Source organism: Delphinus delphis, chromosome 21, assembly GCF_949987515.2.
Source record: "Delphinus delphis chromosome 21, mDelDel1.2, whole genome shotgun sequence".
NCBI lineage: Eukaryota > Metazoa > Chordata > Mammalia > Artiodactyla > Delphinidae > Delphinus > Delphinus delphis.
Window position 1 is genome coordinate 8,266,576 of NC_082703.1, and position 26,149 is coordinate 8,292,724.

Genomic DNA, 26,149 nt, shown 5'->3' on the forward strand with positions numbered 1-26,149 from the left:
TTACTTCATTCTGTGTGACACTCTCTAGGCCATTCACATCTCTACAAAGGACCCAATTCTGTTCCTTTTTATAGCTGAGTAATATTCCATTGTATACATGTACCACATCTTCTTTATCTATTACTCTTTTGACGGGCATTTAGGTTGTTTCCATGACCTGGCTACTGTAAATAGTGCTGCAATGAACACTGGGGTGCATGTGTCTTTTTGAATTATGGTTTTCTCTGGGTATATGCCCAGTAGTGGTATTGCTGGGTAATAGGGTAATTCTAATTTTAGTTTCTTAAGGAACCTCCATACTGTTGTCCATAGTGGCTGTATCAATTTACATTCCCATCAACAGTGAAAGAGGGTTCCCCTTTCTCCACACCCTCTCCAGCATTTATTGTTTGTAGATTTTCTGATGATGCCCATTCTAACTGGTGTGAGGTGATACCTCATTGTAGTTTTGATTTGCATTTCTCTAATGATTAGTGATGTTGAGCAACCTTTCATGTGTTTGTTGGTAATCCGTATATCTTCTTTGGAGAGATGTCTATTTATGTCTTCTGCCCACTTTTGGATTGGGTTGTTTGTTTTTTTGATATTGAGCTGCATGAGCTGCTTGTATATTTTGTAGATTAATCCTTTATCAGTTGCTTTGTTTGCAAATAGTTTCTCCCATTCTGAGGGTTATCATTTCATCTTGTTTATGGTTTCCTTGGCTGTGCAAAAGCTTTTTAAGTTTCATTAGGTCCCATTTGTTTATTTTTGTTTTCATTTTCATTTCTCTAGTAGATGGGGCAAAAAGGATCTTGCTGTGATTTCTGTCAGAGTGTTCTGCCTATGTTTTCCTCTAAGAATTTTATACTGTCTGCCCTTACATGGAGTTCTTTAATCCACTTTGAGTTTATTTTTGTGTACAGTATTAGGGAGTGTTCTAATTTCATTCTTTTACATGTAACTGTCAAGTTTTCCCGGCACCAGTTACTGAAGAGACTGTCTCTTCTCCATTGTATATCCTTGCCTCCTTCGTCATAGATTAGTTGACCATAGGTGCATGGGTTTATCTCTGGCCTTTCTATCCTGTTCCATTGACCTATATTTCTGTTTTTGTGCCAGTACCATTCTGCCTTGATTACTGTAGTCCCATACAGGATAAACCCAAGGAGAAACATGCCGAGACACATAGTAATCAAATTGACAACAATTAAAGACAAAGAAAAATTACTGAAGGCAACAAGGGAAAAACAACAAGTAACATATAAGAGAACTCCCATAAGGTTAACAGCTGATTTCTCAGCAGAAACTCTACAAGCTAGAAGGGAGTGGCACGATATGCTTACAGTGATGAAAGGGAAGAACCTACAACCAAGATTACACTACCCAGCAAGAATCTCATTCAGATTTGATGGAGAAATCAAAACCTTTACAGACAAGCAAAAGCTATAAGAATTCAGCACCACCAAACCAGTTCTACACCAAATGCTAAAGGAACTTTTCTAAGTGGGAAACACAAGAGAAGAAAAGGATTTACAAAACAAACCCAAAACAATTAAGAAAATGATAATAGGAACATACATATCAATGATTACTTTAAATTTGAATGGACTAAATTCTCCAACCAAAAGACACAGGCTCCCTGAATGGATATAAAAACAAGACCCATATATATGCTGTCTACAAGGGACCCACTTCAGACCTAGGGACACATACAGACAGAACGTGAGGGGGTGGAAAAAGATGTTCCTTGCAAATGGAAATCAAAAGAAAGCTGGAGTAGCAATACTCAGATTAAATAGACTTTAAAGAATGTTACAAGAGACAAGGAATGACACCACATAATGATCAAGGGATCGATCCAAGAAGAAGATAAAACAGTTATAAATATATATGCACCCAACATAGGAACACCCCAATACATAAGGCAAATGCTAACAGCTATAAAAGAGGAAATCAACATTAACACAATAATAGTGGGTGCATTTAACACCTCACTTATACCAATGGACAGATCATCCAGACAGAAAATTCATAAGGAAACACAAGCTTTAAATGACACAATAGACCAGGTAGATTTAATTGATATTTATAGGGCATTCCATCCAAAAACATCAGATTACACTTTCTTCTCAAGTGCTCATGGAACATTCTCCAGGATAGACCACATCTTGGGTCACAAATCAAGTCTCAGTAAATTTAAGAAAATTGAAATCATATCAACCATCTTTTCTGACCACAACGCTATGAGATTAGAAATCAATTACAGCGGAAAAAATGTAAGAGACACAAACACATGGAGGCTAAACAGTATGTTACTAAATAACCAAGAGATCACTGAAGAAATCAAAGAGGAAATAAAGAAATCCCTAGAGAAAAATGACAAAGAAAACACGATGATCCAAAACCTATGGGATGCAGCAAAAGCAGTTCTAAAAGGGAAGTTTATAGCAATACAATCCTACCTCAAGAAACAAGAAAAATCTCTAACAATCTAACCTTACACTTAAAGGAACTAGAGAAAGAAGAAGAAACAAAACCCAAAGTTAGTAGAAGAAATCATAAAGATCAGAGGAGAAATAAATGAAATAGAAACAAAGAAAACAACAGCAAAGATCAATAAAACTAAAAGCTGGTTCTTTGAGAAGATAAACAAAATTGATAAAACTTTAGCCAGGCTCATCAAGAAAAAGAGGGAGAGGACTCAAATCAATAGAATTAGAAATGAAAAAGGAGAAGTTACAATGGACACTGTAGAAATACAAAGCATCGTTAGAGACTACTATAAGCAACTCTATGCCAATAAAATGGACAACCTGAAAGAAATGGACAAATTCTTAGAAAGGTATAACCTTCCAAGACTGAAGCAGGAAGAAATAGAAAATGTGAACAGACCAATCACAAGTAATGAAATTGAAACTGTGATTATAAATCTTCCAACAAACAAAAGTCCAGGACCAGTTGGCTTCACAGGTGAATTCTATCAACATTTTCGAGAAGAGCTAATACCCATCCTTCTCAAACTCTTCCAAAAAATTGCAGAGCAGGAAACACTCTGAAATTCATTCTTTAATCTACTTGTCTGCTGATGGGTGGGGTTTGGTTCCCTCCCTGTTGGTTGTTTGCCCTGAGGTGACCCAGCACTGGAGCCTACCCAGACTCTTTGGTGGGGCTAATGGCGAACTCTGGGAGGGCTCACGCCAAGGAGTACTTCCCAGAACTTCTGCTGCCAGTGTCCTTGTCCTCACGCTGAGACACAGCCACCCCCCGCCTCTGCAGGAGACCCTCCAACACTAGCAGGTAGGTCTGGTTCAGTCTCCTATGGGGTCACTGCTCCTTCCCCTGGGTCCCAATGCACACACTACTTTTTGTGTGCCCTCCAAGAGTGGAGTCTCTGTTTCCCACAGTCCTGTCAAAGTCCTGAAATCAAATCCCACTAGCCTTCAAAGTCTGATTCTCTGGGAATTCCTCCTTCTGTTGGCAGACCCCCAGGTTAGGAAGCTTGATGTGGGGCTCAGAACCTTCTCTCCAGTGGGTGGACTTCTGTGGTATAACTGTTCTCCAGTTTGTGAGTCACCCACCCAGTGGTTATGGGATTTAATTTTACTGTGATTGCGCCCCTCCTACCGTCTCACTGAGGCTCCTCCTTTGTCTTTGGATGTGGGATAACTTTTTTGGTGAGTTCCGGTGTCTTCCTGTCGATGATTGTTCAGCAGTTAGTTGTGATTCCGGTGCTCTCGCAAGAGGGAGTGAATGCACGTCTTTCTACCCCACAATCCTGAACCAATCCCTCTGTAGATTCCCCTTTCTTAAGATTTCTGAATACTGTAGCCTTAACTCCTGCTGAGGAAATCTAGCAGCAACAGTGAAGGAGGGGCACCTTTGATCATAGCTGGATTGCGTGAGCCTTTCCATGTTCCCTCTGACTCCACTTGGGTGCAAGGCAACACGCAGGCTCTGTTTATTGGGACATCAAGGAGTTTGGATGACGCCAGGTGGATCCTGTTGTGCAGAGTCTCCTCAAGGCTGTCTCTGTGAGCCACAGAATAATACTGGGGCTTTCTTAGATCCTCTGTGCTCGGCCATTCCTCTGCTGTTAAATTGCTGTCATCAATAAATCATTTCATAACTAGCACGGGGTATCATTATCCCTTTCACAACAAGTAGCATAGTTTGTCAGGCAGCAGTGGTTGGGAAGACAGCATCCAGCAGCAGGGACACACAGGACGGTGGCAAGAAACAGCTGCAGTTTCACAAAATGCTTTGAGGACTAATTTCACCTGCTCTGTATCGAGTCATTCCCAACTGAATACATTCCATTGTATTTGTTTCTTCTTTTGTGTATAAGGACACGCAAAAATTCATTCAGATTCCATCAAAATTTGAGGATGAACTGAACATTCGGAAAACAATCCTAATTCTGAGGCCAGGATTGATTAGAAACCAAGAAAGGCCGCACGCCAGGCTTGGAGGAAACAGTAAGGATCACAAAGTAAGTAGATCTTAAAGAGACTGGAACATGGCCAAGCAAGGGGGTCAAGAGAGCCAATGTAATTCTTTGAAGTGGGTTATTTCATCGTCCTTTTAGCACACACGTTGCTTCTGTCACTTGTGTCCCTCCTAACCAATTGCCTCTCACTCTGTTCTGTCTTAATGGCCTCTGCTTATCCGTTACTTGCATTTACTCATGTCTTCTGATATCTCATGGGCACTACTGCCTGCTTCTTTGTGTCTTTACTTTCCTGGTGCCTCTATCAGCTACTGATTCTCTTTTAGGATCAAGCCATACTCAGAAGAGCAAGAATCCACAAGTACACAATCACTTCACCCTTCCTGGGCAAGTCTCACTGAGTCTACACTCACGAGCAGCTAACCCGCCTCGGTGTGCGTGCCTGGTCCGGTGGACATGCCAGTAGCCGTATGTGGTACACGGCATGGCCACCTATGCTTAAGAAGGCACTCAGCACCACTTCCCCCAGCAGGGACTATGGGTGGGGACTCCGTAACGAAACCATGCCTGCAGAAAGATTTCGAAGGTTGCTTTATCTCCAAGTTCCGTAAAAGGCTCTTCCTGTGTATTGATATTGGTTTGGCTATGTCAGTACGTAAAGAACGGCTGAAGCATGACCTAAATAGCACATCTTGACAAAAATTATTAGGTGAAAATATAGGAATTCTCTGCTACCTTGTTTTCACGGTATTAAATCATATTAAAATAAAGTTAATAACTCACGTTCTGTATCTTTACATCACATTCCACTGAAAGCTATGGAAATAAAATACTCAGAAGTTCCATATTCTGTATGTTTGAGAATACTACTGTTCTACTTGTGATTCTAACAGGAAAACTGAGTTTTAGGTGAACTCAGAAAGAGCCACTGAACCAAAGGACTTTTTTTGTTTTGTTTGTGTTTTTGTTTTCTTTGGCCGCACCGCACAGCATATGGGACCTCAGTTCCCCGACCACGGATAGAACCCGTGCCCCCTGCAGGGGAAGCACAGAGTCTTAACCACTGGACCACCAGGGAAGTCCCCCAAAGTGCTTTTTAACTGAAGTATAGCTGATTTACAATGTTGTGTTAATTTCTGCTGTACAGCATAGTGATTCACTTATAAATACATATATATTCTTTTAAAAGCTCTTTTCCATTATGGTTTACCACAGGATACTGAATATACTTTCCCGTGCTATACAGTAGGACCTTGTTGACCCCAAACTCCCAATCCATCTCTCCCCTCCCCCCTTCCCCTTGGCAACCACAAGTCTTGAACCAAAGTGCTTTTGATGGAGAGAAAAAAAAGGAGTGCAGTCCGAGGAGCCATTGACTAGACTAGTCTACTCAGTTCTCAACAAGTATATAGAAAAGTCACACTCCTTACATTTCTACTGTCAGGATTCCCCATCTATGGTGTTGCCTAAACCCCACGTCCCCACAAGCAGCCCTAGAGCTTATCTTCAGCTTAGCATCCTGAAGAAGACTTGAATACCAACAAACTACACGCTCAGTAGAACAATTTTAAGAACACAGACGCGAAGAATCATTCTGGACTTTCATTCTGGTGTCCGCCCAGCCCTCCCCAGGAAATTAGAGGCGTGTGAACTAGAAATAAGTTTAAAAAGAAATGACCTAAACATAACCTTAAGCTTTCAACAGCCACCATCTCATTGTAATTCAGGGAGAAAGAGTGAAAAAGAAAAAGCCAACCTAGCAGCAGGAAGAAATATCTTTTATCCTGCATTGTTAGCTTTTTGATTCTCCCCTCACCCCAGGTCTCCTTGAGGCCAGGAAGGTCGATCAGGACAAGACATGGCCACGTGTCTTGAGCATGTAAAGGCTGGAATATGCCACTAACCAGCTAACACTCAGCCTACGGCTCGGCCCCCATGGCAAGTGGCTGGAAGAAAGGTGAACGGCATTTTGCCTGGCCTTTTAAATCAATCTTGCCAGAACAGGAAGAATCTAAGAGATCACTCCAACCACTCCGAGGTCTGGAGGATGCTTTCCAGGAAAAGAGAACGGCACAGGCTCTGAGGCAGTGACAACCAGGGATACCTGAGTAATAAAAGAAGTCACCAGGGCTGACACAGTGAAGGGTAGCATTCTGGTGCAAGGGAAGGTAAGAGGGGGCTGGTTATTCCTATGGGGCCAATATCATGGAGTTCGGAAATCCAATGGGAGAAATTCAGCCAAGAGAATAGCAGGATCTGATTTGTCTTTTGTTTCTTAAGTAACCTTTCTGGCTGCTGTTTGGAGAATGGATTTTAAGATGGCAAGAGTGGAAGCAGTGAGGAGATTATCACAGCAGAGAAAAAAACCAGATGGAGGGAAGTGGGCAAATTCAGGATGTGTTTTGGAGATAGACGGGGCAGGACTTGTTGCTGGATGGGATGTGACTGAAAGAAACAGAGGAGTCAAGGATGACACCTATGTCTTGTCATGAGCCCTGAGGTACCATTACTGAATTGGGAAAGGCGGGAATAAACACAGGTTTGCAGCAGTGCTGCTGGGGTGAAAACCAAGAGAGTTCTCTTTGGGACATATTATGTTTGAGATGCCTACTAGATATTCAAGTGGATATATCAGGTAGGCAGTGAATAAAGTCATCCGGAGATGAGGTACAAGGTCAAAGTTGAGAATAATCGGTATATAGCCAGTATTTGAGCCACGGAGTAAGAGATTTCACCTGGGGAGAACCTGTGCGTGAAGGAGAGACCTAGGGTATTGCAATATTTAGAAATGGGAAGAGAAGGAGGAATCTGCAGAGAAAACGGAATTGTGGACAGTGGGAAGGAGAAGAAACAGAAGACAGCAAAATCACAAAAGCATCCCTGGACCCCACTCCCAGACATTATGATTCCACAGGTCTTGAGCAAAACCCAGTAACCTTAATTTTTAAAGAGCGCCTGGTGTGCTTCACATGTGCTGCGAGTTTTAGGAAACACTATTACAGAATACAAAGCTGATTATGAGACGGGCTTTGCTGCAGTGCCCGCACCTGGACAAATAGCTCCTCCACCAACAAAATACAAAGAAACTATACGGGACTAAAAATAACCATGTGCACGTGCAGTTGAGGCAAATTATGGACAACAAGATACAAAAAGAGCAAAAAAACCCAACTGCCACTTCTGAAGAGCCGGGAGCAAAAGCAGAGGGGTGGGATCAAACGCAGGGTACTGCGCATGCCCCCTGCACTCAACATCGCCAAAGGGGTGGGCAAACCAACTAAGCCACCCCTACCCTCACCCCATATAAGGAACCAGCTCGCCGCCCCCCGCCTTGGTGAGAATAAGCAAGGGAGCGTGTCGCTTACCTTTGCTCCCCACTGCTGCAGCAGGGGCGCCAGTAAAGCCTTGCCTGAATTTCTTGTCTGGCCTCTGATCAATTTCTATTGATTGAGGAGGCCGAGAACCCTGGTCAGTAACAGTTAGTTGAGCCCAGAACTCAAACCCAGCTCTTCTGACCTTTACTTGTTCACTCTTTCTGCTGCTCCTATTCCTTCACATTTAAAAAAATGAGCCCATCTAATTGTCATGCTTGTATTAAAATACCATCCATTCCCTAAATGGTTAACTCCAGCTAGTGCTCTAGACTTTTTGTCTTCTGTCAAATTTTTGGAAAGGGGTGTCCGTACCATCTCTGTTTTCTCATCTTCCACTGATTCCTAGACCTACCATTACCTCCTATCACCCCCTCATTACACTGCTTTGCTCCGGTCAGTGGAAGCAAATCAGTCCACTCTTCTCACTTCTTACTTTAACCTGGTGATCACACTGACACCATGGACCATTTATTCCTTCAAACAAATCTCCACTCTCTTCAATCTCCCAGTCCCTCTTCCATTTTTTTCTCCTTTATTTTCTTAATGGCTCCCCTCTGTCCACCCCTTAACCACATGCAGAATTCTACTCATGGTCTGTTGCTCTCTCTTCCCCAGCAGTTTGGGTGCTGGGGGTTGGATAGAAAAAATGTAGTGTGGAAAACCACTGAGAAATAAAATATTGCCTGCCGTATCAGTAAACAAAGGTTGTTACAGCCATCAAGCCATCACATTACAGCTGCCCGGACTGTGAGCCCTGAGGGATGGAGACAAATGGGCTGCCCACTGCCAAGCACATCTGGCCGTCAGCCGCTGTAGCCACCCACAATAGTGCACCTGAGGAAACTCAGGATGAGAAAACACAGGATACTGGGCCCAGAGGGCCGAGGTGCATAGCAAAGGAATGATTTCAGTCAGCCCAGACTCTTGCATCTTCCCATACATAGAAAAGCGCTGAATTCCTTAACCTGAAATATCTGGGTTTTTTTTTATTAACAGTAATCCTTTGATGTTCCGACTACCTGGTCTTTTGTTGCAAAAACTTCTACATATCCTGGCTTCCCCCTTGGCTCTTCAGAACACTTTTTTCAGCATTTATCTAAAGTCCTTAGAAAGTCTGCTGAATAAAACGTAACTCTCAACTTTTAGGTTGTGTATTTTTTTCAGTTGACACCATTTTAAGTATTTCAGATAAAATCCTCCTATCTTCCTGATGGAGATCTATTATCCTAATGGGCACCTACTTGCCAATGACCTTTTTTTGTTTGTTTTTGTTTTGCGGTACGCGGGCCTCTCACTGTTGTGGCCTCTCCCGTTGCAGAGCACAGGCTCCGGACGCGCAGGCTCAGCGGCCATGGCTCACGGGCCCAGCCGCTCCGCGGCATGTGGGATCTTCCCGGACCGGGGCACGAACCCGCATCCCCTGCATCAGCAGGCGGACTCTCAACCACTGCGCCACCAGGGAAGCCCCAATTCTAATGTTTGATGCTGATCCCTGGGCTTTAGGCTCATAAACACAACTGCATGATGAAAAGAGTTCGCTGAATGTTCCATGGGTAGTTCCCACATAACATGATCAAAAACCGAACTCAGTATCTTGTTTTGCACACTAGTTTCTTCTACTCTAATCATAACCTCATTTAATGGAATCACCATTAATTCAGTCACTTTAGCCCCAAATCAAGAAAGCCCCAAACGTGGGGTAATTCCTCAATTCCTACCTCACTTCTCCTCACCTCTGCATGCAAGAAGCCACACAGTCTTGGTAGTTTCACCTTCCTGGAATCTCCAATTTGCCCCTTCCCCTTTAACATATACCATCCCAGCAGAAGTTCAAGCCCCGTCAGCAGCTTCACAGGTTGGCATGAAGCTTCCTTGCCTTCAGTTTTACTTGCCTTTAAATCTCTGTGGCTGAATGGGAAGGTGGGGTGAGGGTCTGAAGATACGACCATGTCACCACCCTGCTATGACACTTCAGTGGCCCTAGACTACATCCTGAATAAATCTAAACCTTAGCAGAGAATTCAAACACCCTCTATAATCTGACCTACTTCTCCCTGGGTAGCTCCATCTCCTTGTTTTCCCACATAGTTCCATGTAGTTTTTCCATTCTGTTCCATCTTTCTGTGCTTGCAACTCAAACTCTCCCTTTAACCTGAACATGGGGTCTTTAAGTTAACCCTCCTTCTTCCTAAGGAATTAGCTCAGGAAGTATACCACAGACCTTTAGGATCCACAAGTTGAACCTCTGGTGAGCTCCTGAAACAGACTGTGCTTATCTAACCGTGCTCCCTCGAAAACACGTTTGATTAAGTCTATCCTCTCGCGAGAGTATAAACTCTTCAAAAGAAAGGATGGGATTTTATTTATTGCTATGCTATCTAGAACATGTAGACAATTATTCATGGCTGTCCGGCACTTACACACCTTAGTTAGCATTTCTTTGACACTTAAGAAGTTTCTAGAATGCACACCCTTGTCCTTACTTATCCTGGTAGAGGGATATTAAGTTAAGAATAATATCACTAGGCTAAAAACGTCCTCAAAGACACGTTGTATTTCAGTTTTGTGTTTTTTCGTTTTGTTTTGTTTGCTTATCGTCTGCTCGTATTATCTGTCAGAAGATTTCTTCGGTGGAGAAAATGAGAGCTGAATTGAAGTAAAATCTATATCCTCTTCCTATTAAACTTCCACTGAGGTTTTTAGAGAAATGGCCATTTTCCAGGAAGTTTAAGGTTTATTTCACAAGAATGGCAGATTGAATAAACTGAGATTTCCTAAAAAGGGGGTGGCCATATTTCTACAAATTCTTCTCAGTAACTAATAGTTGGCAATCAATAACATGAAGGAATATTATTTGGAGAACTTTTTCATCACTGACTGCAGGACACGTTGTAAAGTAACGCACTACTACCCAGCAGTTCTCATCTTTAAGGCTGATGTACTCAACTGTGTACACGTTAGGCAAAAGTAGCATAATTTATACCAATTCCATAGAAATAACCCTACTCTGTTCATAGAATCACAATCTCTTATACTTCAGTGTTACTCATACTTTCGACTGAAGCGCCCCCACTGGCAGAGGAGGATAAATTCATATCCCCAAGGCATTTATAGATGGAGCCTAAAAAGATGTGGCATGCACAGAATGGCTTGGACGTTTCAAGTTGCATCTTCACAATTCAAGAAAGTTTTTTTCCATAATTGTGTTCATGTTTATATTTTACTGACCTCAAAGGGAATACCACTGACTTTCAAAAAGATGTAGCTTGTCTATCTTGTGGATTCTTATATCCACAGAACACCCCAGCCCCAGGCTGGCATTGTGAAAGACGTGTGTAGTTAAAAAATGACCAATTATGTAAAATGTTCCTCATTTTAGGTTTGTCCAATGTTTTCCTGTGGTTAAATACAGACGAACTATATTCGGGAGGAATATCACTGAAGTGACGCTATCTTCTCATTCTATCCCATCAGGAGTAATTTGTGGATTTGTCCCATTGCTGGTGATGTCAACTGTGACCACTTGATTAAGGTGGTATATGGCAGGATTCTCTACTGCTAAATTACTAACTCCCTCTTTGTAATTCATCAGTATCTTGTGGAGAGATACTTTGCAATCCTGTAAACATCCTGTTACTCCTAAAACATTCAGCCACTGGTTTTAGCATCCAATTACACTTATCTTAATTAACTTTACGATACATGCTAAATAATTTTCCATTTCCATCATTCCTTCTACATTTATTCATTTATTGTAAGGAAGAGCTGCCTCTTTCCCTCCATTTATTTTTATATTCATTTAAAAAATATACCAGTGTAGATTCATGGATTCTTATTTAATGAGTTACAACCATTACGATGATCTCTTTGACCAGTGGCAGTCCCTTCTAGGTGACTGCTATTTCCTGTTTACATGTTCAATTTGAGGAATATTATATAAAATAACTGACTTTACACTTGAAAAATTCAGTGTAATGAACAATAAGGGAAGACCAAGCAATTATTTGGATTAAAGAAGGCTGAAGAGATCTCTCAACTGAATGTAAGCCATGATCTAGGATTTGTTACTGTTATAAAGGACTTTACTGAACAGTTGATGAAAGATGAATAAGGTCTTTAGATTGGATAATAGAATTGTATCAATGTTAATTTCTTGGTAAATATACTACAGTCATGTCAGAAGATATGTTTTTTAAAAACATACACCATAAAGTATTTAGGGGAAAGGAAGCATCATGTCTGCAAATTAATCTTAAACAAGTCAAAAAATAAACCGTAATTGTCTACATACAAATACATATACTGATAAACACAGAAAGAGACGATGCCAAAGTGAATATGGTCAAAGGTTAACATTTGAAGATTGTCAGCAAAGGCCTGAAGGGAATTTTTTGGTACTATATTGCAATTTTTTTTGCAAGTCTGAATTATGTCAAAATAACTTTTTAAAGAAAACCCTATTAGTCACCTACTCACCCAATGCAGTAATTCCTCCTTCAGTATCACTGCCACCAGACATACATCCCTCGCTTGCCTCTGTACAGACTGAAGGAGAATGGGGCCATAGAAATAATGTTCCATAATGGGCATTTCTAGTTACCCCAAATATGCCATCTTAAAACTTACCTCCCGTGATGCTGCCTCTGGCTTTGGAGGAAAAACAGAATAATCTTGTCTCTAATTCCACGTGGAATCAGTTTGAATACGTCTCTAGCCTTTCTAGGCCAATTATTTCCTTTGTATAATAGCGTTACACATATAAAGTGATTTCTTGAATCATCACCATTACTGCCATTATGGCCACCTTCATGGGTGTGGGACCAGTATAGTCAAATGGGGCCCCATGCTTGATTTAATGGTCTAATACTGATGTCTTGAAATGCTTAATTTTTGAACAAGGGGACCCACATTTTCTTTTCTTTTTTTCGATTGGAGTATAATTGCTTTACAGTATTGCGTTAGTTTCTGCCGTACAATGAAGTGAATCAGCTATATGTATACATCTAGCCCCTCCCTCTTGGACCTCCCTCCTCCCCCCCCACCCCGCCCATCTAGGTCATCACAGAGCACAGAGCTGAGCTCCCTGTGCTATCCTGCAGGTTTCCACTAGCTATCTGTTTTACACATACTAGTGTATTTATACCAAACCTAATCTCCCAATTCATCCCACCCTCCCCTTCCCCTCCTATGTCCACATGTCCGTTCTCTACATCTGGATCTCTCTTCCTGCCCTGGAAATAGGTTCATCTGTACTATTTTTCTAGATTCCACATATATACGTGTTAATATACGGTATGTGTTTTTCTCTTTCTGACTTACGTCACTCTGTATGACAGATTCTAGGTCCATCCACATCTCTACAAATGACCCAATTTCATTCCTTTTCATGGCTGAGTAATATTCCATTGTATATATGTACTACATCGTCTTTATCCATTCATCTGTCAATGGACATTTAGGTTGTTTCCATGACCTGGCTATTGTAAATAGTGCTGCAATAAACACTGGGGTTCATGTGTCTTCGAATTACGGTTTTCATTTTGCACTCAGTACCACAAATTTTGTACCCAGTTCTGCTGCCACCAGCCTATGTGGCACCTTTCTGTAAACTGGACACCTGTGAGAACACAGGTCTTGGCTATAAAGCAGCAGCAAGAAAAACCAGTCCCTACCCTCATGTGGTTGTAGCCATGCTCTGGGGGGCAGTCCTGCCTAGTGGAATGCAGGCTGCATTTCAACACCAATCCCCTTCCTTGGCTAGATGCTCCTGTGTAGTGTGCAACTCCATCAGGAGGCCTGGACTCTCAGATCTTTCAGTAATATTCATAGAAGTTAATTTCAGTCCAAAGGGAAGAAAGATCAACCTTTGGCCAAGTAGATAGTATTTTCTCTTCACTCTGGCCACATTCTTCCAAGAGAAGAGGAAGGAGGATTTTAAACTTTTGTGCGATTGCTAGCCGGTGCTGAGAATTGGTCATAACATGTTTTCCATAACCTCTGAACAAATTCCATGTTCTGAAAAGGAAGGAAGGGAAAAGTGCAGATAAAGCTGGACGCCTTGGGGGCCACATGCTGCACGTCGCAGGGCTGTGATGACTCACCTACTCCCGATTCCCTTTAGACCTCTTCTTTACTGCAGTAAACATTAGGAGTACTTCGCAAGCCAGGGAGGACAAAGACGGTCCTTATAAGAACAGCATCCTTGTGAGCTATGGATTGGCTAAAACCAGTTGCCGTGTTAGTCCCATGGCACCATCATGACACACAGCTCACAAATGCCCTTTCACAGAACCATATCCAGCATTGATAGGGTTGCCTTTCAAACCAAACAAACATCTATAATACAAAGGTAACAGATAAGGCTCCCCACTAGGCTCAGAGGTCAAGACAATGAGAGCAATGCAACGGAATCTTACAGCAGGTTACCATCGAACAAGGGAAAATCAATCCACAAACAACTTCACGATAACCATGATTCTGGGAAAATGATAATAAGTACCATGGGAGAAGGGCTAAAAAAAATGCTAGGAGAGTTCGAAGATGGATATTTAGGTTTTATCAATTTTGAAGCTGCAGATGCTGGAGGGGACCCTTTTTTAAGGGCTCAGTTGGTATGTCAGGCTGCTGAGGTCAATTAGTATTAAGGGATTTGCTAAACTACGTTTCATAAAGGACACGGTATCCACAACAGACCTTGGATGTAGGAATTAGGTGGACAAAGGCAGGAGTGCGAGATGCGGCTGGGAATACACTCCAGGAAGAAGAAAGGATATGAGCACATCAAGGAAAAAGAAAAGTCTATGTCTCAGAATCTAAGCTGTCCTAACTCAGCTGGAGCCCCGTACGCTTGTATGGATATAATGGGTAATAAGACGAAAAACAGAGGTTAAGGCTGACTGAACACCAGACACACATGCCGATGTGTGTTTTTATATTTATTTTTGCTATCAAGAGGGGGTTATGGACAGTTTTTAACAGGTGAAATTATTTATCAAAGCCATGAAGCCAAGATCCATAACTGAGGTCTAGTTGGATATCTCCTCTAAGTTCTCAAAAAAGATACCGCCCTCCCCCACCAAAGCAAATTAAAATAATACTGTTTTCGCTATGGGCCTGTAATTAGGTAGGGAGTTTCATAGCTTTTAAATGAGATTCTCTAAGTTCTTCACTCGTTCTTGGCACGACTGTATAGATATTTTAGAAGTCTCTCAAATAAGCCATCTATTTAAATTATATTCAGGATGCATGTTTTATAGATTCCTTTTCTTAAAAAATCAGCAGAACAATGGGTTCCTGCTGCGTTTTATCCCAAGTGGCCAACTTGCTATGTGACTATAACAGGCCAAGGTTTCCCTCATCCCCCCAACCCCAACTCCCATATTGAAGAAAAGGCTCAGGTGTTAAGAAGAGTGTGCCGGGGACTTCCCTGGTCACTCAGTGGTTAAGAATCCGCCTGCCAATGCAGGGGACACGGGTTCGAGCCCTGGTCCGGGAAGATCCCACATGCCGCAGAGCAACTAAGCCTGTGTGCCAAAACTACTGAGCCTGCGCTCTAGAGCCCACAAGCCACAACTACTGAGCCCTCGTGTCACAACTACTGAAGCTCGTGCACCTAGAGCCCATGCTCCACAACAAGAGAAGCCACGACAATGAGAAGCCTGTGCACAGCAACGAAGACCTAACACAGCCATAAATAAATGAATAAATAAATAAATTTATTTAAAAAAAAAGAAGAGTTTGCCCGACCAAGGGGTGATGATAGAGGCCAAACATTCTGAACGCAGATGAAGAAGAGGGAAAAACGGCAACAGCTAAGCAGCCAAATGTTCACCCATGAGAATAAAAAACTACGAATAACTGAATATTCCTCCTTTGACAACTGTCCAGGGGCAGAAATAACAGATGCCAGAGCAGCCCGACTTCCTCCAGCGTGATCGAATCAGACAAACGAGAGGAGGCCAGTGGGAGCCACTCGCTGCAGATGGACTTCTGCCAACCTGGTGGGGGTGAATGTGGGTTGCTTTATTTATTTATTTTCCCTCCAGAAAATCACTTTGAAATGGAGCCTCAGCTATTTCCAGCCCCAGGTGATCGGATGGGCAGCCAGCAGACACAGGGTGGAATTATTAAGGAAAAGAAAATGGTTTAAGATGACAGGCACTTTGGCTACTACAACAAAATCTGTACTGGTTTTTTTGTAACCACTAAGGCAGCAATGAGTCATGATTTATATATAAAAATATATATTATATACATAATATATAATAACATACATATAAAGTATATATATTATACATATGTATTATACATGTGTGTATGTATATGTGTATATATATAATAACTTGACCATGTGGAGGAACTCAATTTCTTCAGAAACAGAATAGGAAAGCAATCACTGCTTTCCTCAAGGAAATGCTCAAAGGCACATGAACTTATCCTTCTATGATGGTTCTCAAACTCCCATTTAATAGAAAGCAATCAACACGGCTTGGTAGCAAGAGCACCCAGGGAGGGTGAATGGATGAATATAAGATCTGGTTCCGTGTCTGCCGGGTGACCTCTGGTCAAGCCACCTAACCGTTCTGAATATCACTTTCTCAGCTATTAATGATGACATTGGAGCTATGGGTTAAATCCGTATTTCCCAAATAGTGCTTCCTAAAGGTGTTCTAAGGGTCTTGCTACTCAAAGCAGGGTCCACAACTGGCAGCATCAGCATCCTATGGGAACCCTTAGACATGATAGAACCTCGGACCTTGGACTGGACATACCAAATCATGTCAACTGAATCATCTACATTTCAATAGGAACCCAGTTGACTTGCATACGTGTTAAAATTTGAGAAACACTGTTCCTGACCAAGCTGTCCCAAAGATACCTGATCATAGACTCACCTGGATAACTTCATACAAACACAGCTTCCCTGGTCCTTCCTCAGGTCTGAGGTAGAAGCCAGGAATCTGCATAGTTAACTGATACCCCAGGTGGGTCCATTTCAATAAAAATATGAGTGACATAAATAAAATAATTGTGTCTATATTGTTTCCCTTTAAAATCGAATGATCTCTAAGCGATACCTTGCCAGCGAGCTTCCTGGTGTTTTTATAGAGATAAGCTAACGTGATCATGACAAGACATCCCTCAGCTGATGGCCCAGATGCCATGAAGGTTTTGCCCACTGCATTTCTGAAACTGTTAAATTCTTAATGGATCATTGGTTAAATGCAGGAAGCATAAGGAGCTCTGATGTTGAACTACAATAATTTAATGAATCATATAAAAATGATACTAATTTTGCAAAGTCCCCTCAAGACAACTGTCAGATTCGTAAGCTACATTCACATATCAAAATCCTTATTTGGCACATGAAGATGTCTTTAGCACTTCAAAAACCAATCTTAAAAAGTAGAAATATCGTGACAATTATGTCCAATTTGGCTTTTCATTTATTGGGAATAAAAACTATCCTCATGGGCAATGTGTTATTTGCTGGGAAGTGCTTGCAAATAGCAGCGAGAAATCTCTTATTTAAATAAAACATGAAAGTTATACAAAAATAAGTGGTGTTTTTTTTCCCTCCTGCAAGCAAATCAAAAGACTTCCAAGCAAGGTCCTAAAGGCAGCTTTTCCCCTCCATTTTCAATGCCAATAAACATAGTTAAAATTCAGTGTACATTTTAATGTATACTGGTCTCCAAGTCCAATGCAATATTTAATGACAAATCATGTCTTGACTTGCATAAATAATTTTAAATAATCTGTCACTTGCTACATAGAAAGAGATTAAAAATATATTGTAAATATTAGAGCTTATATTAAGCTAACTGCATAATACAGGCTTTAAGGATATTCTTTTTTTTTTTACTTAAAAACCAGATCTTTATCATATTCAGATATGCATAGCATACATAAGAATGACAAAATGATTTTTTTAAGCCCTGAAGAGGTTTGCAAGATTAGTACCACAAAAGTATCAGCTGACTCTAAAAAAGTAGGAAGTGATAGAAAAGTGTTTTCCATTTTTTAAAAAACATTCTGGGATCCTATCATACTTGGGAGAGTTGGATACCTAGGGCTGGCTTAGAATGGAGTTTGAGAGTCTATATAGCCATGAGCCACAGAAAAGTCACTAAGGCACTAGAAATGTAATTCAGTTCAATTAGTTTAAGTATTAACACACTTACTGGTGAATGATGTTCAGGCTACAGAGGATCAACTATGTCATAAAATAATAGCTAATGACTGATAAGAGTTAACACCGTGTTAGGTGTGGTTTCAAACACTTTGTAGTTATCAATACTTCTGACTCTTCCAGTAACTATGAAGTCAGTACTCTTTTATCATAATATTAAGACACAGAGATGAATCGATTGTCCATCATCACAACACTAAGTAGTAGTGGATTTAGGAACTGGAAACCAACAGGACTTCAGTATCTGGGTTCTCAGCCACCAGGGTACACATTCATCCAACTGGAAACTCTAGGACCAAAGGCCCACGGCAGAGAAGTGAGGGTGAAACACAGAACATTAAAGTGTTTAGAAGGATGAAGCAGACTGTACACGATCAAAGCCTATGGGAAATTAACAAACTGGGTCTGAGCCATTCTTTGCCAAACTTTATAAGCAGGGGGAAAATCTCTGGAGGTTTCTAGCAGGCACGTGACAGTCAGGAATGAAGTGAGCAAGTATGGAGATGACAAGAGATTGGAGACGGACGGATTAATGAGATGCTATTTATAGGAATTCATAGAATAGGTCACGTGGGGCTCAAAGAAGCAGAGGAAAAAGAGAAAGGGGAAAGTGACACTGACAAGGAAATCCAGGGAACTTGTGTTGAAATTCCCTGCGCGGTTTGGCTTCTCCTTTCTTCAGGATCCGGAGGATAACCTGCCTCACCCTGACCAGGATCAAATACTGGGTTGGCCAAAAAGTTCGTTGAGGTTTTTCCATAAGATGTTACAATACAATACCTCGGCTAGCCTAGGCGAGGCCATGCCAGGAGCACAAAGCTGGACTTGTTAAGGAAGAATAAAATCAAACACATTCCCTTTCTCAACTGACCTGTCAGAAAGTATCCGTGGGCTAAAATTAACTAAAATAACAATAGGAAAAATATTTCCCATGGCTCTTACAACAAGAGCGCAGCTTGCAAGGTCCTCCTTGGTCTCCTAGGGCCCAGGCAACAGCCTCCCAGATCACCAGGATAATGAAGGTGAAATGCCTATGCTGACAAGGAGATTTCATTTCCCAAGAAACATAAACGTCTCTGCAAAGAGCAATTCACTCCTATTCTTAATCCCTAAACCATCAACATCTGCTACAAAGAATTCCTCGAGTCCTTAAATAAATCCCCCTTGTCCCGTATTCTTGTCTTCACGGCACTCTCAAAAGCAGCATTAAAAAAAAGGAGACAATAACCATCTCTGCCCGCCATCTCTTTGCTGGGGGAGGGGTAACACTCCTGGGCTCACAAAGGAGATTTTATGGGGACCCATGGGGTGGGTAAGATACGTTTAAGGAGGAGAAAGGAAGTTGGTGTATTTCTAAACATGTTTGAGATGATCAAAACGCTGATGCTGAAACATGATAAAGAAATCTTAGACTCTCCTGAAAGGCAATCTTCTTTCTTTTTTTTTTTTTTTTTTTCCTCAAGCATCTTTTTTTCAGTCCTACTTGGGTCAAAAAAATGCAGTTTTAAAGCCCATTTCCATGTTTTAAGATTCAGAGGAAAGAGTTTAACAGGAGGCTATAAAACTCCCTTAATCTTTAATGTCTTATTTTCACAGATTTGCTGGCGAAGTAAACCGTCATCGCTCAACTTCTCTCATCAATGCCCCTTGAACTGTGTCATTCATGACGAACAGCAGAATCCATTTGCGTGGGTTTTTTTTTTCTTTTTCGGAAACCATTTTTCCCGGTATTGTGGAGGCACCTGCATTCTGGCAACCTAGGCAGAATCTCTTAGCCCAACTGATTTGCTGATTGTCTTCTAGGGGAAATTATCAAACATTTAAAATACAATTTTAAAAGAGTGAATTGAGTAGAGGTGGAGACAGTTCTGATGGTGTCTTGCTCTCCTCTCATCCCTGTTCTGCAGAAGCACCTGGCCTGTCCAAATGCTCTTCAGCTCTATGGAAGGCTAGTCTGTGCTCCTACACGACAAGAAGGTCACCGAGAGTATACTCACAGGCTATGCGCACGGAGGCCTTCCTGCTCTTGGAGGTCCCCAGGTGGCTCCACGCCACACACTGGCACCAATAGTCCTCGGGCCCATGGAAGTCCTCTACCTGCTGCCTGGTGACGTTGATAAACACCTCCCGGACCTTCAGGCCTGCAGAGGAGATAGAACCAATCCACTGAGGCTGGTGTATTTCTCAAACGGAAAGTTAAGGCCAGCCCAACCTCTTCCTGTTAATTAAACCATTCTGTTTTTAATCAAGGTGAAGTTTTAATTACTTTGACAATAATATATTACTACTAATTAAATTCCAACGGCTGAGTAGGCTGGAAAGAACAAGTGTAAAGTATCATCAGCCAATGTGGTTCCCATACAATAGAATCATTTTCACAGTACCTTGACACCATGCTTTTTCTGTCTTCTTTTTTAGCTCTTAGAAATATTTATTGTTCTTTTTTTGTTTGTTTTTTCTTAAATTTTTATTGGAGTATAGTTGATTTACAACGTTGTGTTAGTTTCTGCTGTACAGCAAAGTGAATCAGGTATACACGTACATACATCCACTCTTTTTAAAATTTGTTTCCCATATAGGTCATTACAGAGTACGGAGAAGAGTTCCCTGGGCTCTACAGTAGGTTCTTATTAGTTATCTATTTATATATAGTAGCATGTATATGTCAATCCCAATCTTCCAATTTATCCCTCCCCACCGCTTCCCCCCCTCTTTGTCTTTCTTGGTGTAACATCTACCATGAAGAAAGTAGCACCAAATTAATTTCTGGGATTCCAGAGGCTAAACAGTCCTCAACAAACCAACCCCAGGGACATAGTTCCAAGTGCTTCGAAGTGTTCCCACCCCTGGGTATGGCAGCAGGAGAGGGTCACTCTGGACGTGTGGCTTAGAATAACGAGAAGACAGCGAACATGCATGGGACGGGTGAACGGCTGGGAATCCAAGGAAAAGCCAGAACTCCAGACAACAAATGGGATGCAGACAAGTTGAACTAAATTGGTCTTGAAGCCTTGAAAACCCTGGAAGGTCCCTGGAGCAACAGAATGAGGAGGTGAAGAAAAGAGAGGCTTTCACAGACAGCGGGGTTAAGGCTACACCTGGGAAATGAGATAAAAATTGCCAAGGTCAACGTCTTAGTTTAATCACTATATCTTTGCATTCCCATCTAATAGTTAAAAAATTTGCCTGGTGTTTCTGAAGAGGGAGTTTCTTCCAAACCTCCAGCCATAGACTATCAGCCTTTCTTTCTTTGGGAAGGATAGCCACCTCAGAGCAAGTGCCAAGGAGCAAAGGACGCCCTCCTCGACACCATCAGTTAAATCATCACAAACAGGGGAGCAGCCTTTATAATCGGCATGCTCTCTCCAGCTAATGGGCATCTGCTGAGGCTGTGCCCTGCTCTGAGACAGGCAGCATGGGAGAAGGAGGCGATGCTTACTGAGCTCCACTAAGTGCCCAGCATCATAAGCCTTTAGCCTATTCACTCTTTGCATTTCCGCAGTGCCCTAATGTAGCAGAGGCTACTGCACCCCCACTTTATGGAAGAGAGAACTGACTTAGAGAGTCATTTGTCAATCATCACACAGCCTATAAATGGAAGATCCAGGGTTTGAAGCTAGATCTGTTTTACACCCAAACCAGCACTTTGCACAGGTCCCTCATAAAAATTCGACTCTGTCCTCGTACTTTAAGTACTTATACATAATTATGGAAATAAGACTAATACATGGAACATTTAAGGAAAAAATGAGGTGCATGACTAGGATTTTTCCTTTACGTTCAAAAGGAATTCAGGGGACAGAACCATCAGTATAGTCAAAAGGAGCCAGGGACTGTTGGTGGAGGAGGTGGAATGTGATTATATCCTGGGTGCTGGTAGGATTTAAAAAACAAGAACGGAGGTGGATTAGTCAGGCTTGGGAAACATTCCCCTCTACCCAATCAATAACATGTTATTTATAGTGTGTGATGAGAGTTTTATGGCCACATCAATCACCATGTACACAATCTGAGTTAGACTTTCTAAATTTGTAGGAGGTACCGCGTATAGAAAATCATCCTGATGACAGCTGATAATTCCCATTTCTTCTGTTTCTGCAGAATGCAGAAGCATGCCTTTTACCTGTCAGAGACGTAAGAGTCCTGAAAGTCACCTCCTACGTGGGATAGGAAAGAAGCCTTAGAGGGGCTTTTATTGTATTGTTGCGGCTGCTTTTTTAAATTTGCACTTAAATAAAAGAGAATGAGAGGACCTGGAGAAGGTGGAGCTGGCAGGTGAAGGGAAAGGGAAACGGAAGTCAGATTACAAAAAAGTTGGTGAGGACAGAAAGCAGACGGGAGCGCGACACCCATACTGGACTTTTTAAAGTTAGGCTGCATAAACAAAAATAAGGAGCTAGGCTGTAGACAAGAGGACTTGGTTTATATTTCACAGCTTTGATTTGAGACAAATGGTGGAGGATCTACTTTGCATAGTGCAAGAGAGGAGAGAAAACCCTAAATCAGCACATCCAGGTTCCAGGTGGAGTAACTTTGATACGTCTGAGCTCCCCTGTCATGTGATGCGGAGACCTATGAAGCAAAATACGCCAATCATGTGGGAATCAGGTCTCACTGAAGAAGCATGATACGCTTAGAAGGTCAGAAATGTGTTCAAGCTCATGTGGAATTTATACATATATATATATACATACACACACAACTTATACATGTGTGTATATATGTGTATATATATGTGTGTGTATATGCATTATTTTTTTACTTTCTCCATCTTATAATATCTAAACCCATCAGCTTTCTCTAGGCTGCAAATGAAGAGAATCACCATCTCAAAATGGTTCAAGATCATCATATTTATAAAGCAGAGAGTTCCCCATCCAAACCTTAAAATATGCTATGATTTAATCTAGGCATCATGGTGTTTTAAGGGGTACATGGGGCCTGTTTTAATGAGCTAAGGTAGGACACTCAAACAGAAATGCGCATCAGGAAAGAATAAGTTTACACTCACAGATCCCTAGAAACAAGAGGCAAAGCACCCGGGGCCACACAGGGAAGCACCAGGGTCAGGGGGGAATGTGGGCAAGAGCCTTTATTGTGGTTTCCACGGAAAGGAATCAGAGAGGCAGGGGAAAAAGATTTAGAGTTGGCACGTTTGCATCATTTCAGTGGGCTCCGGGACAGAAGAGCTGTCCCTACTTGTCTGGTACTGGGTTAGGGCAGGGGGGTATGGGTCAGCAGTGTAAGGGCTTGATAAAAGAAGGGGTTGGGGATAAAGCTCTGGATCGGTTGGTTTGCATATGAAAGGCACGCTCTTGGGCCAGTTGTTTGCTATGTCTAGGAATTAGCCCGCCCTGGGCAGGGCAGTCTCTCCAGGGTCAGCAAGACCCTAAGATGTCAGAGCATCAAATACAAACACTTGAAAACATGGTTATTATACATGGACAATCACACAATTGTTTTGGAAAGTGTAACAGTAGGCCACAGACCCCCACCACGAAGGTCAAAATTGATCTCACCCCATTCATGTCAGGAAGTCTGGCAACCTCTCATTCAGACTAAACACAGCTGAAAGGAAAATGCTTAAGTCACGATTTCAGCATTACGATGGCTCAGTCTCAAGTCCCTCACAGAGGTTCCCCATGGGTTTGGAGAAGCAGAATGAATTATCAACCAAGTATTATCCAAACACAGTGTATTTCGCTTCGGGTAGCATCAGCGTATCAGGTTTCTTTAAAAGGTCACAAGTGACTTCACTACCCCCGCCACCACCGTCCCCACTAGTACAGTGTCTCTCTGGAGTAGGCCTTTTTCTTCTAACGTGAGGTCTTTAGCCTTGTCAAACCATCCCCGCTAGGAAAACCTTTGGGAAATCATAAATATTTTGTCTCTATGATACTTTTCTCCACTGTAACAAATAACTATTGATTAAAATAAAAATTTTAAATAGTATATTCTCTTGCAAATCTTCACTATTGCTCTCTCTAGTGATGTATTATATATATGCATAAATATATATATACATATGTAAAAATGTACGCGTGTGTGTATATACACACGAGAAACCACACCTGAGAAACATCCATTTAAAACGGCTCTATTTCAGGACAGCTCCCCCCACGCTCCTGCACTGAAGTTCATCCAACAGTGTTACAGAGATAACCATCTATTTCTCCATCTGAAGAGACGGCAGCTAACTTATTCACAGGAAATGCTACAGGGGAACAAAAATCCCAGGCAAATAGAAGATGGCAACTCATAAATAAGACTAGCATTGTACCCGATAACTTGTGTAACTAATGGGCACGGAAAAGTCCAACCCTTTAAATTATTGTGCGATTATAACCATCAGCCTTTGTTATGGAGGAGAGTCCTACAGAAGATAAAAATATGACTCTGGAACTGAAATGCTAATAAGCTTTCTACGCTGCGGATGGTTGAGTTGTAGAGAGACGAATGTTGGCAACGGATGAATAATTGCTCTGCATGTACTAAACATAACAGAGCAGCACAGAACTTCATCATCTGTCAGCTTTATTTGTTTAAATGAGAAAAATGCTGACAGCAGTTATTGCTATAATCCCCTTATTTATCAGATAGGAAACACTAGTTACTCTTAGCAGGTCTAATCCTGTCGGGAGAATAAAAGGGAATTTTCAAACTAATTGAAGGTGTATGTTTCACTGTTCAAAGAAGAGAAATATGGAAGAAAGGAGGGAAGAAATGGAGAGAGAAAAAGGATGAAAATTATTTATTTCTGGTCAACGTCTAATAAAAGGGCTCTAGTTCTAGTCCTAACTTATTCTGTAGAAAAGAAAAGAGTTCTGGAGTAGAACTGAATATCCAGCACCATGCCAGCTGCAGACAGTGCCTACTAACAGCTGTCCCCCTGCCTTTGATCTACTGCCCATTATCACACTTCAACAAGGCTCATCAGCGACATCCTGCCGTGGTCACTGCTGCCCACCAGCTCTCAGATGCACCACTCAGCACAACTGGATGTCCAATCTTTGGAAGTTCTCTGTAGTAGGATACTCGGCTTACTAAAGTAAATAACTAGATTCAAGAAAAAAGATGAGAATCCCTCTTCCTCTTGTCATATTCCCAAACTACACCTAAGCAGTAAGAGGCTAGCAGACTAGGCTCTGGTGAATTGTTTCCTCATGCTAGTCGCTGTGCCTGTCTCCCCGGACCATTTTAGCCCAGTGTTATACCCACTCCGTGCCTGGTTTTTTTTTGCACTGTGATGTTTCATGATTGGGGATTAACTCAGAGAATAGGTCTATGTAATTAGCTTCCACAGACAAAGCCCCAAAGAACTATTCTAATACAACTTCATGAGTAGCATGGGGCCTTGCTCAATTTGAGGAGAGAGAAAAAAAAATCAAACAGCCCACGAAAAGCAACCATCTCCGCGCTTCCCTGGTGGCGCAGTGGTTGAGAGTCCACCTGCCGATGAAGGGAAAGCGGGTTCGTGCCCCGGTCTGGGAGGATCCCACATGCCACGGAGCAGCTGGGCCCGTGAGCCATGGCCGCTGAGCCTGTGTGTCCGGCGCCTGTGCTCCGCAACGGGAGACGCCACAGCAGTGAGAGGCCCGCGTACCGCAAAAAAAAAAAAAAAAAAAAAAGCAACCATCTCCTATTTAAGAGCCTTCTCTAATAGACCGTCATCTCCTTAGGTATCTCAGTACCACTGATGCCTGGGTTTGGCTCTGAGATAGGCCCACCTTACTCCACTGTTTCCTAAGAAGATGGAAAACAGTCCACTCAGCTGGAAGAAGTGAGTCCACCACTTACATAAGGAGATGTTTTTCATTTGTCTCTTACTAGCCCAGGTTTAGAGCCTAGAAAATAAGCTTGAACAATAAGTTTCCCCATATTTTGAATAACATATTATCATTACTGATTATTATACCATTTGTATAGCCCTTTACTTTTATTAATGTCATCACATACCTTATCTTATTTCATCTTAAAACCACGCTATTATTATAATTATTATTTTGCTGCAGGTTCCGTATCAATAGGAAATAGATCAAAGATGTCATACAGTTTACAACATATATTATTTTCAAAAAGTTGTACTGAGTGCCTCATATGTGCTTGCCATTTTGCCAGGTGTTGAAGATACTGTGACAAAGTAAATGATCAAGA

General features: G+C 41.8%; 1 protein-coding gene across 3 annotated transcripts in view; it reads right to left on the bottom strand.

The window, feature by feature from the left end:
- The window catches only part of UNC5D (unc-5 netrin receptor D), a 603,365-nt gene that overhangs the window by 236,591 nt on the left and 340,625 nt on the right, over nucleotides 1-26,149 (bottom strand). For all 3 annotated transcript variants that reach the window (XM_060001381.1, XM_060001380.1, XM_060001379.1), the window contains exon 3: nucleotides 19,993-20,136. In XM_060001381.1, coding sequence (XP_059857364.1) covers nucleotides 19,993-20,136 — 144 coding nt within the window. The remainder of the gene's footprint in view (nucleotides 1-19,992; nucleotides 20,137-26,149) is intronic.